Source organism: Hyposmocoma kahamanoa, unplaced genomic scaffold (assembly GCF_003589595.1).
Source record: "Hyposmocoma kahamanoa isolate Upper Pololo Valley unplaced genomic scaffold, ASM358959v1 88, whole genome shotgun sequence".
Taxonomy (NCBI): domain Eukaryota; kingdom Metazoa; phylum Arthropoda; class Insecta; order Lepidoptera; family Cosmopterigidae; genus Hyposmocoma; species Hyposmocoma kahamanoa.
The window spans coordinates 10,906,482-10,920,551 of NW_020654466.1; the positions used below are offsets into that span (position 1 = coordinate 10,906,482).

Sequence of the window (14,070 nt, forward strand, 5' to 3'; positions counted from 1 at the left end):
TTTTTAATAACTTCACTGCTCCATTAATACTGCCTCTAGTTTTTGTTTGATAAAGTAGAATAACAGTATTATAGTCAATAGTTCATTAAATTAAAAGATCTTTTATGCAACTCGTGATGTTGTTGTAAACAAACTGAACCTTAATATTATTCTATTACACTGTTCTACATATTGGCCAACAGAGAGAGAGAGAGAAAGAGAGAGAGAAAGAGAGAGAGAGAGAGAGAGAGAAAGAGAAAGGAACACGAGGATATGAATTACGAATAGTTTAGCAATTAACATGAATTACCAATAGCTTATGAAAAGGCGAAAGAGGTGTAATTTACCGCCAATAATTCTATCAGCCAATATTGTAGTGTAATAAATCGTCTGTTTAAAGGTAAAAACCACACTATGTGACATTTTGCACAAAAGCATCTCCAAATTATGTACCAGTTGTAAGAAATTCACCATCTTTCTGCATATAAAATTCTTATTAAGTTTATAGACTTTTTTATTGAAAACTTTCACACTTTGCAGAAAGATAGTGATTTTCTTACCTTCTACATAAATAAAGATTTTTGTGAAAAATGTCACTTATGTGGTTTTACCTTTAAACAGACGAAATGTGCCTTATTAAATACACCCCACAATTTCATTCAAGTATAGAGTAGGTATCTATAATCTAACTATAATAGGAACATCACTTCCTACAAAAGAGGTATCTAAAGATTAATAAAAACTAAGCAACAAAACAAGGAATTGTAGAATTCTCAAGCCGACAAGTTAGATCTATCCCTGGTTGTCACGATTAAGTACTAATCCATATTCGTTGCACAGTGGCATATGTAGACTCGATATATTATGTAGATTAAGGATTTCACACGTCTTCGAAGACTAGAAACTGATTGATAACATGATTCTTCATGACGTTATTCTTCACCGTGCTTTAGCGTGCGATAATTGAACAGACTAAACTGAATATAAATCTAAAAGATTCAGTCGTGCTGTACTTCGAGGTGGGATTAAAGTCTATATTTATATTGCGGAATTGTAAATAAATTTTTCACTCGTACATTGGATATCTAAATTCAATATGTACCTATAAATGCACATTTTAGAGATCCCCACGTCTACGAGACGTGGACGTCTTTCGAGCGTGAACATCTTGTGACCGCACGCACGCGCCGACGACACTGTTCGTGCGTTGGCAAGACGCTGACGCTCGAAAGACGCTTGTGTGTGGGGGGGGGGGGGGCTTCCTTCATAAGGAATTTTAATAATTATATCCCTCGCGAGTTAGCACATGAAACCACTTAGGTTCACATTGCCTTATCATTCTTGGAGGCATTTCATAAGCAGATTACAAAGAGCTCTACCAACCTTTTTTATAGAAACTAAAACTTTTAAGGAGCTATAAATATTTAGCATTTTTCGAATATGTCACACCGATAGTTACATGACTGTCACGCCCTGCTGCAGGCCAATTTTTAGTCTGCGCGCTTTTGCAATAAGCCCATCAGGCAAAAAAGTTATGAAATATTCAAATAATTTGAAGTTGAATAGCAATACAAAAGTGACAATTACATATACGTGGGGTTTTCACACGCCTTGAGGAGTCTTTGGCTTCGTGTCATAGGTATCCGTGCCTGAAAACAAACAAAATTATTACTAACTATAACAATTAACATAATAAAAAAAACGGAACTTCATAGAAAGATGCGTCACACGCAGATATGCTTAGTAAACCTAGATTACAAATCCACTACACTTTTGTATTTATTTTTCTTATAGTACAGATTACTGCTCATTTGAATCCAATTGTTCATCAACGGCTCATTGTGTGCCTTCAGTCAATATCCTAAAAGCAACAACTCACCAACTAAATCAGTTAATATCCTTAAGCCGAATAGCAGCCTCGTCAGCGGAAACTCTGGTGACTTCCGTAGGGGCCGAGCTGGATCGTGTGGCCCACCGACCGGTGCTGGAGTCAGAGAATGCCGTGCGACCCTCGACAGGTTCGCCACGCCACTTCGCGAACCTGGCAATCATATAACTTTTATTAAGCTATTGGTTAAATTTCATTAAGTAACAATTATGGAAGGTTATTTGCACAGTAAAATACAGTACTTATAGTAAAACCCAAACAAGAATCGCATCTATGCATATTTCGTATAGACGTATAGGAACAAACATATTTGGTGACATTTTGTTATTTTGTTCTATATACGGGTGACTTTTGAATACCCGAAACCTTAACACACAAAATTCTTACATAGTACAAGAATTTATTCATTTGCTTTATTACATCATTAGCTACTTTAGTGATGAAACCACGCTGATAGCTACCGGCGCTATATATATAGCTCTATTCGCACGCTACCCTAGATTTTATTTTCGCATTCTACTGTACCTGCCGATATACTTGTTGCTTTTAAGCGACAATCTGCCCATTATGCGTAACGTTTAATTAAACAATGATAAATTGATTGCTAGGTGATCAATGTAAACTTTGAAACTAGGTCATTTTTTGGTAAGGACATTCCATGGTAAATAACAACATTTACGGACAAAACATGAGCAAATACTTATACTTCGCCAAACATGTACAAACAATCAAAAGCTAGGGAGTGCAAATCGTAGTACCAATTATTGTGAATACAGTAAAATAGGGAACCACATCGTACAAGTGTTAGCAGGACAGGAAGGACTGCATGTGACGGTCCAACGCTTTAGCAAATATCAGGAAACTCTAGCTACAATAAGGGAAATTAATAATGCTATTACACTTTGTCGCTAGTTACACAAAGGTATAGGCTAATAATATGTTTATTCGCGCACTTGTAATGCAAATTTGCATTATATTGGTGCACATGTGCTTAATCATTTTTGCAACATTATATGGAGTGGTCGTTGTCTAAAGGTCGTATTCTAGAACACTACTCAATGCTCAAGTCAGGATTTGAGTATGGTTTAAAGCACTCGAAATCATACTCCTGCCAACCTGCCATTAGGGTCGTATTTCCAGTGTTTGTGTTTCCATTGCAATCGTCACTTGAGCATTGAGTAGAGTTCTAGAATACGACCCTTAGTCTTTGATAGGTACCTAACACACTATTTGGCAAAACGCTTTAGCGTTGCACAGTGTGTTATTTTACCTTAGTTGCAGACATCCTCGTTTTGTATCCTCGCTTCGATTTCAATAGGTTAAATCCTATTAAATTACACTAATAAACAACCGTTTAGACATTTACTTTTATTATGGAGACATAATTTTTTTTCGAAAGGTCACTGGACTTCAAGAAAAATGTTTTTGCCTGTATTTCCCGAAATATGTGAAACATCCCTTTGTATAAAAAACAAATTGACTGACTATTTAAACTTTATTAAATGTAAAAATCGTCGCACAAAAAAGCGAGAAAAAAATATTTTGTAATTTCAAAAATACATTTTATAAAATTAACCGTACCGTACTAAATTAGCATTTTTTTTACCTTCAATATATACTACATTAATGCATCTATTGAATAAAGAAAAAGTAAACTTTTATCTCGGAAGATCTCGGAGATACCGCGTTTCTAAGGCTTTTATAGATTTCTATGGAAATAGGGTTGTCACAAAATGTATAAATTTTTACCCGACTTCGTGAATCAATGGAGGGTTATGTGTTAAAACAACAACAACAAAATTAGCAATATATTTACTTTGAATATGAATAGACTTGTGTTAGTAAATATAAAATTTTATTGATACATTGTGGGAGCTTTGGTAGCCCACAAAAATTCACATTCCTTTATGAGGTTCAGATAACATAGTCCATATGGTACATTCATTGAATTTTTCATTTTTAAGCTACGTTAGTTAAATTTAAAATGAAATATGAAATAAATGTATTAAATTGAAGTAAGTATGTCAAAAATAATAAAAATAAAAAATAAATAAAATTTAAAACAATGTACGTTACATAGTATTTACATATTTTGTTATAATATTCACGTGTGTGCATTACGTTCTGTGAATAAAGATAAATTATCTTGGCAAATGCTGAAAGCTCATTCATTTTCGTCATTATGGGATTGCAGAATGATTTCGTCTGTTGCTAGCGTGATATCAGCAGCTTCAACACTAATGTCTTCTGATCGGTAATGATGGTAACGAACACTTTCCGTGGTCACTCTTCGAAGGCGAAGAACTTTATCAGTTATAGGTAGAGATTTTTTATGTTTGTGGCATGTACTATGTGTCAAAGAGGACAAATAAGGATCAGACGATTCCGATCCAACTGTCGTGTATGGTGCTCTCGATCACAACGTCAAAACTTGTTCCTTGATTCACCGGCTTGTTCCATTGTAACATACGTATTACTAATGTGCTACACTCAATGAATATAAAGTACAACGAAGTGGGGGAGGGCATTAGAAATGGATTTTTTTATGGTAGTACTTATTACTGTAATTAACAAATCCGCGTTGAAAACATGTAGTCTTCAGAAAAAAATGGATTAAACTATAGAAAAAAATGAATTGTGGTCTAGGATAGTTTGGTTTTTTTTATTTTTTGGACTTATTGGCGCTTTTAGTAGTTTTCTATCATAACATGAAATATTTAATGAAAAATCATTTACAGGAAAGGAGATAATCTGAATTTATGGTCTCTATGGATTTTCCTCGATTTTTTACATTTCTCTAAAACTATGATATATGTAGCCAGGAGAGTTCAATTATGAGCTTTGTTTGAGAATTATTTTTCTAAAAAAGCATATAAAACGCGGATGTCTGCAACAAAGGCAAAATAATACACTGCCGGGGACAAGTAGGTATATCTATCTCGCTAGCCCCATTAGATTATTTTACAGTTCACATTATTTAACATTTGTCTACCTAGCCACTGTGGTAACACGATACCGAAAAGGTATTAATGTCAACACATCAATTGACGTGAAATCCGGATACAGATAATGGGACATATGTATTTTAGATGGTATATAGTACGTAATGTAATTAATAACTCAATTTATGTGTTAGTAACTAACATACATGTATACAACAGTAGCATTTCAAGTATCGTTAGTAATGAACTATATGGTTGTAAACACGACACAGTCCAGCTAATTATGGACAGTCAATAACAAAAAGCAAAAAAAAAGATAATTAAAATAACAAGGCACTTACTTCTTTCGCACGAGATTGCGAACTTTGTTTTTCCACACGAAGATGAAGAATATAAACACCCCGAGTGAGATGTTGGAGAGGTCTATGATGATCCAGTACCAGTTAGAGCCTCCAGCCGCGAAGCCGATCACTTCTACCATCCAGTTGATACCCATCACGATGAATAGCTTCAGGTACAGGCCGTATCTGAGATTTAAAAACGTAAACATGTATGATGAATGCGATACACATATTTTTTTATTTGAAAGTTATTACAAAAGTACAAAACTAACAGTGCATAGAATGAAAAAAAAAGAAAAACGAAATACATAAAGATACGAAGTAGTATGCTGCAGCAAAAGAGTTCACCAGAGCAGGTAAAGTTTCAGTGAAATAAATTTTTTGATAGATTTTGTGGTACATAGCCCTTACAGCACAGAATGATACGCTCGTGTGTCCAACTTTGAAAAAATTTAGGTATAAAAGTATTAAAGTTTACCGCGTCGAATCGACATTGTGCATTCGATTAATATTCGCTGTTAAAGCAGTGCGGCCGTGTTCTAGAGTTAGGTACACACCTGTGCCGAGAGTGACAAGTGTGGGCGTGTACGTGACGGATGGGAGGTCGAAAAGCAAGATTTTTTTAAATTTCAACATTTCGTGTTTTCTGATCTAATGGTATATTTTCTTATTAAGCATATGTTATATTTTATATAAAAAAATTATTAAACAGTGAATTGTTAGAAATTTTGGTTTTTATTCAGTCATAAGTCTTAAAACACAATCGTGCTTGTGAGGATGGAAATGACTAGATTAGTTGTTTTTTTACTTAATTTGTTTTTTTGTTTTTTGGGACATTAACATGCGATTTGGTTGTACAAATCATCGGAAACGTTGACAAATCGGAGTTAAGTGAATCTGACCTTGAACATTGAGAACAGGAGATAGAAAGTGAGAGTGACTCTTCATTGTCACGTTCTAGCTCCTCTATCAACTCAGAAGAAATCGAACCTAAGCCTGGATTTAATGCTCTCATGTCGTCTCCATCTAGTCGTCGTGGTAGTCGACTATTCGCAGCCGTATATCTAATAAAGTCGTATCTGTATCCAGAAAGTCGATCAGCGGAAACTCTGACCAGCCCAGACCAGCCCCATATTTTGTCTACGTTAGTTTTGATTATGTGTGACCCTCCCTACCGACCCGGAGGTATACGAGAAGGGCACTATAACCTGTGCGCGCACAGGAACTTTATAAGTTCAGGTTCTGACACCAGATCAGCCAGTATACAGGGTTATCACAGACCTCTGTCACTTGACTTCATCCGGTTCTTCGAGAGGCTAGTGCCTCGGGTGAGCCGGCCCGGGTGCACGTACAGTACCCTCCCTATTTTTCAGATAGGTACCGAAGCTGTAGGCACGCTCACTTCCCGTTACGCATTGCACAACTAATGGTTGTCACCGCTAAGCCGTTGACTCCAAGTCCACTATCAAATCTCCTCATTAGTGGCGGAGCTGTAATTCATGCTCACTTCCCGACATCAAAAAACGACGTCTCTCCAGTTCCCGATAACCTAAGTGGCTGGAGGGACCGGAGGATATCTAGCTTATCCTCTACTAGCTCTCCGGGCTCGTGTCGGAGATGTCAGTCGCAGTGTCCTCAATGTTCGGACATAACTTCCATCTTAAAGTGCAACTCACGTGCCCCACGCGTCTCCTCGCTTCTGGCTTTCAACTAGACCGCTACTAAGACGCGCTAGCTGCTCACATTCGACAGCCTCTTCAGGTGATGAAAATCGTTCACCGCGTAACTGGTTCTTAATTTTTGGTAATAAATATAAGTCACAAGGTGCCAGGTCGAGACTGTACGCGGGATGGCTCATAAGGTCGCCTACAAAAATTCATTTGTCTGTCTGGCGTGTGTGAACTGCCATTATCGTGGTGTAAGATGATACAGCGTTTACGGTTATTTTTGCGGAGTTTGTTAATAACTTCCGGCAAACAAAATGGTCGCGTACCAATTACTGTTCACGATACAACGATTCTCTAAAGCAACAGTAGCCACGTGTCCAGTTTTATTAAAAAAGGAAGCAATCATCCGCTTAGATTTGGGCACCTTTAGGCATAGGCATGAGTCAAATACAATCAATACTACACAAACATTTGGGTGTGAAAAAGCTGTGCTCGCGGTGGATCCCACACAATTTGACTGAGGCTCAAAAAACGAATCGCGTCACTTGGTGCAATGCCACGCTTACCAGATTCAGCCAAGGGGTGTCAAATCTGGCGTGGGACATAGTAACAGGTGACAAAACATAGATTTATAGTTACGATCCCAAAACAGAGCAGCAATAAAGCGTCCCATAGGCTCGATTGCTGCTTTGTTTCGAGATGAGCCGAAACCAACCAAAGTGGCGCGTGTGCAAAGTGCCTCTGATGATACTGAAGAGGCTGTAGAAGAATATGAAAATATGTTTAGGGGTTGTCACGAAGGAGTGGCATAAATGTTTTCAGAATTGGTTCATTCATGGAACCATAAGCCTGTACCAGAAGTGAGCGTTTTTTAGAAATGTCAAGATTAAAAAAAACCGTTACCTTAGATCGCACTTGAGCTTGAATCAAATTAGTTCTGATCCAGATTCTGTTGTCAATGACACTCGCTACTGACCAAAAAAATCTGTACACAGAAGTATAATTAATTTCAATAAAGAACGTCGTATTTTTGCTCATTAAAATTTCAAATATGATGCTACTCAAACTCTCTACTGCTAACTCTGGATAAATTGGCCTCTTGAAAGATCTTGCAACTGGACCATAAACTTTTATTTAAAAAAATATTGGTTAATATTTACACTAGTAAAAAAAAGTATTTATGTGGTCTGTGGGCAATATTTTATGCTATACTTGGCCAATTCTATTCTGTCTTTGGTTTTTTGTTTTGTAGCGTTAGGCTTTATAATTTATTATTTATAAAATATTGTTTTATTATTTTATTTACTCGTAGAAAAAAATATTACATGCAATCATTACATAATTAGATCTTTAAATCTCGCACCTATTACTAAGGCCACTCGAAAAGCCTCGTGTCCCAAAAACGGTGCTCGACTTTAACAACCTTCATTACGCAACGATTGCATAAAATATTATTACAGTGTACGAGTTCAAATTCAAATTCAAAATTGTCTTTATTTCATAGGTAAGCATTATTACACTTGAAATCGTCACAATGGTTAAACTCTACCGCTCATTCGTAAGGCTGATTCCCCTGAGAGGAATGAGCAAGACACTCTAGGGGTGCTCTTTGTAAATAACATTTGTACACATTCAACATTTACAATATATATTTTTTTTGTTTTGAAACATCAGAGATCGAGACTACCTCCATGGGCTAAACGGGTTACTACCACGGATTTTTGTCATCCAAGTACCTACGCAGAAATTGTGTAATAATTTTTAATATAAAGTTTTTGTTTCACTCTAGTTTTAAACCTCGTGAAAGGCAAATTTTGTATATCAACCGGAATCTTGTTATAGAAGCGTACACATTGCCCCTTAAATGATTTTTTCTCTTAGAATAATAACGCATAGAATGATAGTTTCATATCAAACGAACTGTCACAAGTGAGGCAAAAATCAAATTCACGTAGGCTAGTTTTAGTAGTAGGTTAATTTTCGGTTTTAGTGAATATTTATATAAAAATACAAGTTGAAACGCGTTTCTTCCTTGTGGAATGTGATGTTAGTATCTATTTTATGTTTGTCTGGCGTACTTTTACACTCATTTACCGCACATTTCGTAATTTTTAGCTAAAATTCTTGACCTGTTCGCGGTGCAAGTTGACCTTGAGCACTGAAGGCCCAACCGCTCGTGTAGGCCCTTTTGGCGCGCTTCAATTTGCCTCACTTAGCGTGTGCGGACTAGGCTTCTATGCGTTATGATTCTAAGTTTTTTCCTTTGTGAAGACGACTATCAAGAACAGCTAGTTTATTTTTATTCCTCTTATTAATGTTATGTCTGTCACTATTTTTCATAAAGAAATTACTATTCCTTTTAACATAAATTACATTTTCATAAATGTACTGTCAGGCTAGTGTAAGAATGTTAATTTCCTTAAACTTATCGCTCAAAGATATTTTGGGGCCCAGATTGTAAATTGCCCTAACCGCACGTTTCTGCAAGACAAAGATTCTATTGATATCGGCAGCACTACCCCAAAGCAACCGACGAGTGGAGACTGATAACTTAGAAAAATGTCTTTGTCGATTTCCAAGCTCCATGTATGCTATTTGGTTGGGACATTTTTTTAATTCACTATTTAAAGTAACGGTTTTTTTGTTTTGTTTTAATGGAAAAACACTGAAAAAGCAGAAAATATTAAACCTAACTACAATAATTTAAAACAGAAACTTTAATTTAGGAAATGAAACTATTTTTCCGGATTTAAATGCGTCAATAATATCAATTATGCTGACGACATGGTGCTGCTGGGGCCGTCTATTAATGCGCTCAGGAAATTACTCAAAGTGTGTGAGAGGTATGCAGCCAAGCATGGGCTGAAGTACAACTAAAAAAAAAGTGAACTGCTTGTTGTAAAGGCAGGTAAATGCTATCCAGATGTTGTACCATCGTTAACGCTTGGTGGCACGCCTCTTAATAGAGTTGATAGGTTTAGATATCTTGGTCACGTTATTACTGACAGCATGAAAGATGATCTAGATATTGAAAGGGAGCGCAGAGCGCTGGCTTTGAGAGGAAACATGCTGGCCCGTAGATTCACGCGTTGTACAAAAGACGTGAAAGTTGTGCTTTTCAAAGCTTTTTGTCAGTCAATGTACTCGAGTAGTCTATGGGTTAGATATACACAGCGTACATACAATTCAATACGAGTACAATATAATAACATCTTCAGGATGCTGTTGGGACTGCCACGGCACTGCAGTGCATGTTTGCTGAAGCGCGAACAGATGACTTTTATGCCATCAGGCGTAAAAGAGTGTCATCTCTGCTAAAGCGAGTGCGTGACAGTGGCAATGGCATCCTGAGGATGTTTGCCCATCGTTTTGACTGTAAAATTTTAAAGTTTTGGGTAAATATTACAACGGGTCAAATTAAGCAATAATTGTGCATTTTCCAAATTTTAATATTTAAATTTTCTGTCAATATATTCAAAATTCAATGTAATCATACTAACATAGTTCTAAGGTTTTCTTTTGTAACTAACACTATTATCTTATGGGCTATGGCCTGAAATAAATGGTTTTATTATTATTATTATTATAAATCGCGTATGGACACGGTCAACCATGACCATGGGACCTGTAAAGGGCCCGAAACGTCGGTTTGTTTGAAAAAACAAATATACGCGATTTAAATCCGGTAAAATAGTTTCATTTCCTATGTGTAACAATCGCGAAAACCTAAGAACTCGATAGAAACTTTAATTGCTGAATATGTTTGTTCTGTTTCGTTGTTCTTGTGCACGAGTTTTTTTTTGTTGCATGTGTTATATCTATATGTTTGTGGCTACATCTATTAATAACTTGAAATTGTTTATTGTCTGTCAAATTGTCTGTTTACCTACTTTTTGTTTTATTTAATGTATATTTAGGGGACTATAGGTTTATTTATAAGTTAATTTTAAAATATGTATTTTTTTCATATATGCGTAATTGTTTGTCCCTCAATAAATTAAAAAAAATGTAAGTAACAAAATAAACAGCAAAACTCAGTCCACTTCGCAGTATTTGTAATAAATTATGCAAATCTTTGTTTGATAATAATTTTAGCTCTGGGTCAGCATAAGATCATAAGTTCAATCTAACTTCTTTAACTCTATGTTAGCCAGAGTTGTAGCAAGAAAACATTTCAATTTATATACATGTACTTATAACAATTTTAGATACGTACCTACATCAACGGCAAGTCAAGCAATAACACTGCACGCTAGATATATCTGTGGGATCAGTCTTATGTGGATATACAAAGAGTTATATGGTCGCCGAGTGGTCGTCGCCGACCATATCCTTAAACTGTCATAATTTTTTCATAATTCTTCAAAACAGGAATATTTGTATAAAATTTCAGACCTCTGTTTATCCCGCTTCAGTTTGTCGCTGCGTGAGGACTCCGCACCCTTCAGAATCGCCGTCTCTTGGCGGATGGAGCGGATTCGATGCGCCGTCACCGAGAACAGCACCCCGTTGCAAACCACCAATGCCAAAATTGGCGTGAAGAAGTACGCCAGCTCTGCTATCCATTCTGTACAATTAGCATGAACATTTTAAACAGTGATTTCATTAGCTACCACCATAGAAAGATTTATAAAGTTGCTCTGTCTCTGCTCTGTTGCAAAATAATACGTACCAACAAACCAACAGCGCCTAACACCGAATCCTGGTGTGATGATGTTCGGCGGCAGCTCGCTGAACTGCATGGCGATGGTGACAGATGTGAGAACCACGGGCACCCCCCACGCGTACATTCCGTACAGCACGAACCGATTGCAATCGCGCCGCTTGTTCATGCTCCCGCCGCGGTAGCCGCTGCAGGTTTTTTATTTCATAATTTTTACATACAATTATTTATATTTTTATGTTTCGCGCGTCAATAATGAAGGGAAGACCAGTGCACTTCTGTTCTAGAAATAAATTATTTTAGACAGGTATATTACAAAGAAAGAAAATAGACAAAGTAATTCTAAGACACCTACCAATTTGTCCTTATTAACTATTGTATTAAATTATAATTAGCTAATTATTTACTTATTTTTTCTACCTCGTCTGCGAAATATACTCATGGATGTGTAACACTTAAAAAAGGTTAATTATGATTACAACATTCATCTGGTCACATAACATACCAGAACGTGTAATCGTTTACTTTATCAATATGCTAAATCCCGTCTCTCGGTATCATAAAACGAAAAAAAATCAAAATATGATTGAAGTGATTCTTTTTTCAAATTGAACGTTCTGGTAAGTACCTATATGCCAGTGCCTGTAGCCAGTGGTGCATAATATGAACATTGTTACCATGATTCAACCTATGTTTAGCGTTTCTCTAATGTCCATGGTGTATACGACGTTTGTAATGACTTGCATAAATATAAATATGACTAAGACTAGATCTTGTTACCAAAATTATTCATTTTCTACAATTAGTCACCAACAACTACCTGAAAAAACAAAGAACTAACAAGTCACATTTCAATTTGCACTCTACACGGCCACTGTTGCGTAAACAAATAAGGTAGCCATTCCGAAGCATTAAAAAGTAATGATAATAGATTCATTTATTTCGCTTCATTATGACGAGTCCACGTAGACAAATAAGGTTGCTATACGGAAGTAGTAAAAAGTAATCATAATGGTTTCATTAATTTCGCCTTATTATGACGAGACGCATATTTTCAATTATTCGATTAATTGCATGCCTTTTTTGTAGCTTACCATTGTTGTTGGGAGGAGACACTACCAGTCCTTTTGTATTAAAAAGGAATGCGTTAAAAGAAACAAACAATATTGTACATAACGTCTGTCAACAAGTATACTCGTCATAGGTTAGCGCAATTCGTGCATTTTTGCGAAAATAAATGGATTTCCACGTAGCTGAGGCAAGAACCGGTGGCAATTTGTGCGCAAAAGTGTCCACGGATTACGCAATCCTATGAAAACTGAGTTTAAAAAAAAGTTTTTTGCGAAAAAATTAACAAGTACTCAAGTACAAATTTGGCGGTTTAAGTAAATTTTATAAATGAGCACGCTGCATTCAATTCCAACAAAATAGTAATATTTACTATGAAGTCTAATTTAATTATATAACTTAAGTTTTGTATTACTTATAAGAAAATAAATAATATATTAGTTTATATTATTATTTTGCATAATAAAGCGCTAAAGTAAAATGACAGTTACTCGGCTCTGTCACAACGGTGACAAACTCTACATGAGCAGTTGCTGCTTATTCTACCAGCTTTCTATATTTTTTCTTTGCAATGTCATTAAATTGATGGATAAAGCAGTTCTTTACGTTCTCATGAAGCGACATTCACCCAAAATATAATTTATTGGAATGACACCATCAATCGAACCCTTGATATATCTCTCTACTTGCGTAGGATTTACTACAAGGTACACCTACTAATAGTTACTCGTACAGAGGTTATTTTCTTTTTATGTAATATCAATTGACAGGACGAACACGATGTGGGCCTGATGGTAAGCTATAACAGTTGCAGTGCCACTCGAGCCTTAAATGGCACAGTTCAGAGGCGCACTAACACTGCGCCCGTCACCCTGAGACATAAGTTGAAAAGTCCCATGTGATTGTAATTTCACCAAGGTTCCAAAGATTTTGTTATGCCGTACTTAATTAATTTGCAATGTACCCTTAAATTGTGTTTTTAACTAATATATTTTTTACCATAATTTCTAGCCAGATATCATGCACTAAGTGTCTAGTTCCTCCTAAAGCCCATATTTAGTAGATATCAAAAGTAAATACTAAAGATAAGATAAAGTAAAAAAAAAACGCATTTGTACAAACAGGTCAGGACTTTTAGCGACTATTTAAGATGGATAATGTTATTGCTAGCAAGCCAACATTCATGCCTCGAACGACATCAATTAGACCTGCCAACTTGCACCTACAGAGGCCCTCCGCAACCAGGGATAGCCGGTGTACAAGACCTGTAACCCGAACAATCAACTTGGTATGGAAACCCAGTATTTAACAAAATTAATAACTAATTACTGTTTGAAAGATAATCGTTTGTTTCTTAAAAAAAATGTTTCTTCTATTTAATGGGTACATAATAATTTATAAAATTATGGTACAAGGAATTACCGAGATCTACCTATTCGTTTATTGTATGTTTATGTATTAGTTATATACAGGATTATTTGTTGTTATTTACCAAAAATAAACTTTTAAGTTTTTGGTATTT

The 14,070-nt window shown here is 36.0% G+C and overlaps 1 protein-coding gene across 1 annotated transcript in view; it reads right to left on the bottom strand.

Annotated features, from left to right (window-relative positions):
• Positions 1 to 627: 627 nt before the first annotated feature.
• Positions 628 to 14,070, bottom strand: part of LOC113235693 (G-protein coupled receptor Mth2-like) — a 39,537-nt gene continuing 26,094 nt past the window's right edge. The window contains exons 5-9 of the mRNA XM_026471549.1: positions 11,490 to 11,668; positions 11,213 to 11,384; positions 5,151 to 5,336; positions 1,859 to 2,020; positions 628 to 1,628 (exon numbers count right to left, since the gene is read on the bottom strand). Coding sequence (XP_026327334.1) covers positions 1,867 to 2,020; positions 5,151 to 5,336; positions 11,213 to 11,384; positions 11,490 to 11,668 — 691 coding nt within the window. The 3' untranslated portion in view covers positions 628 to 1,628; positions 1,859 to 1,866. The remainder of the gene's footprint in view (positions 1,629 to 1,858; positions 2,021 to 5,150; positions 5,337 to 11,212; positions 11,385 to 11,489; positions 11,669 to 14,070) is intronic.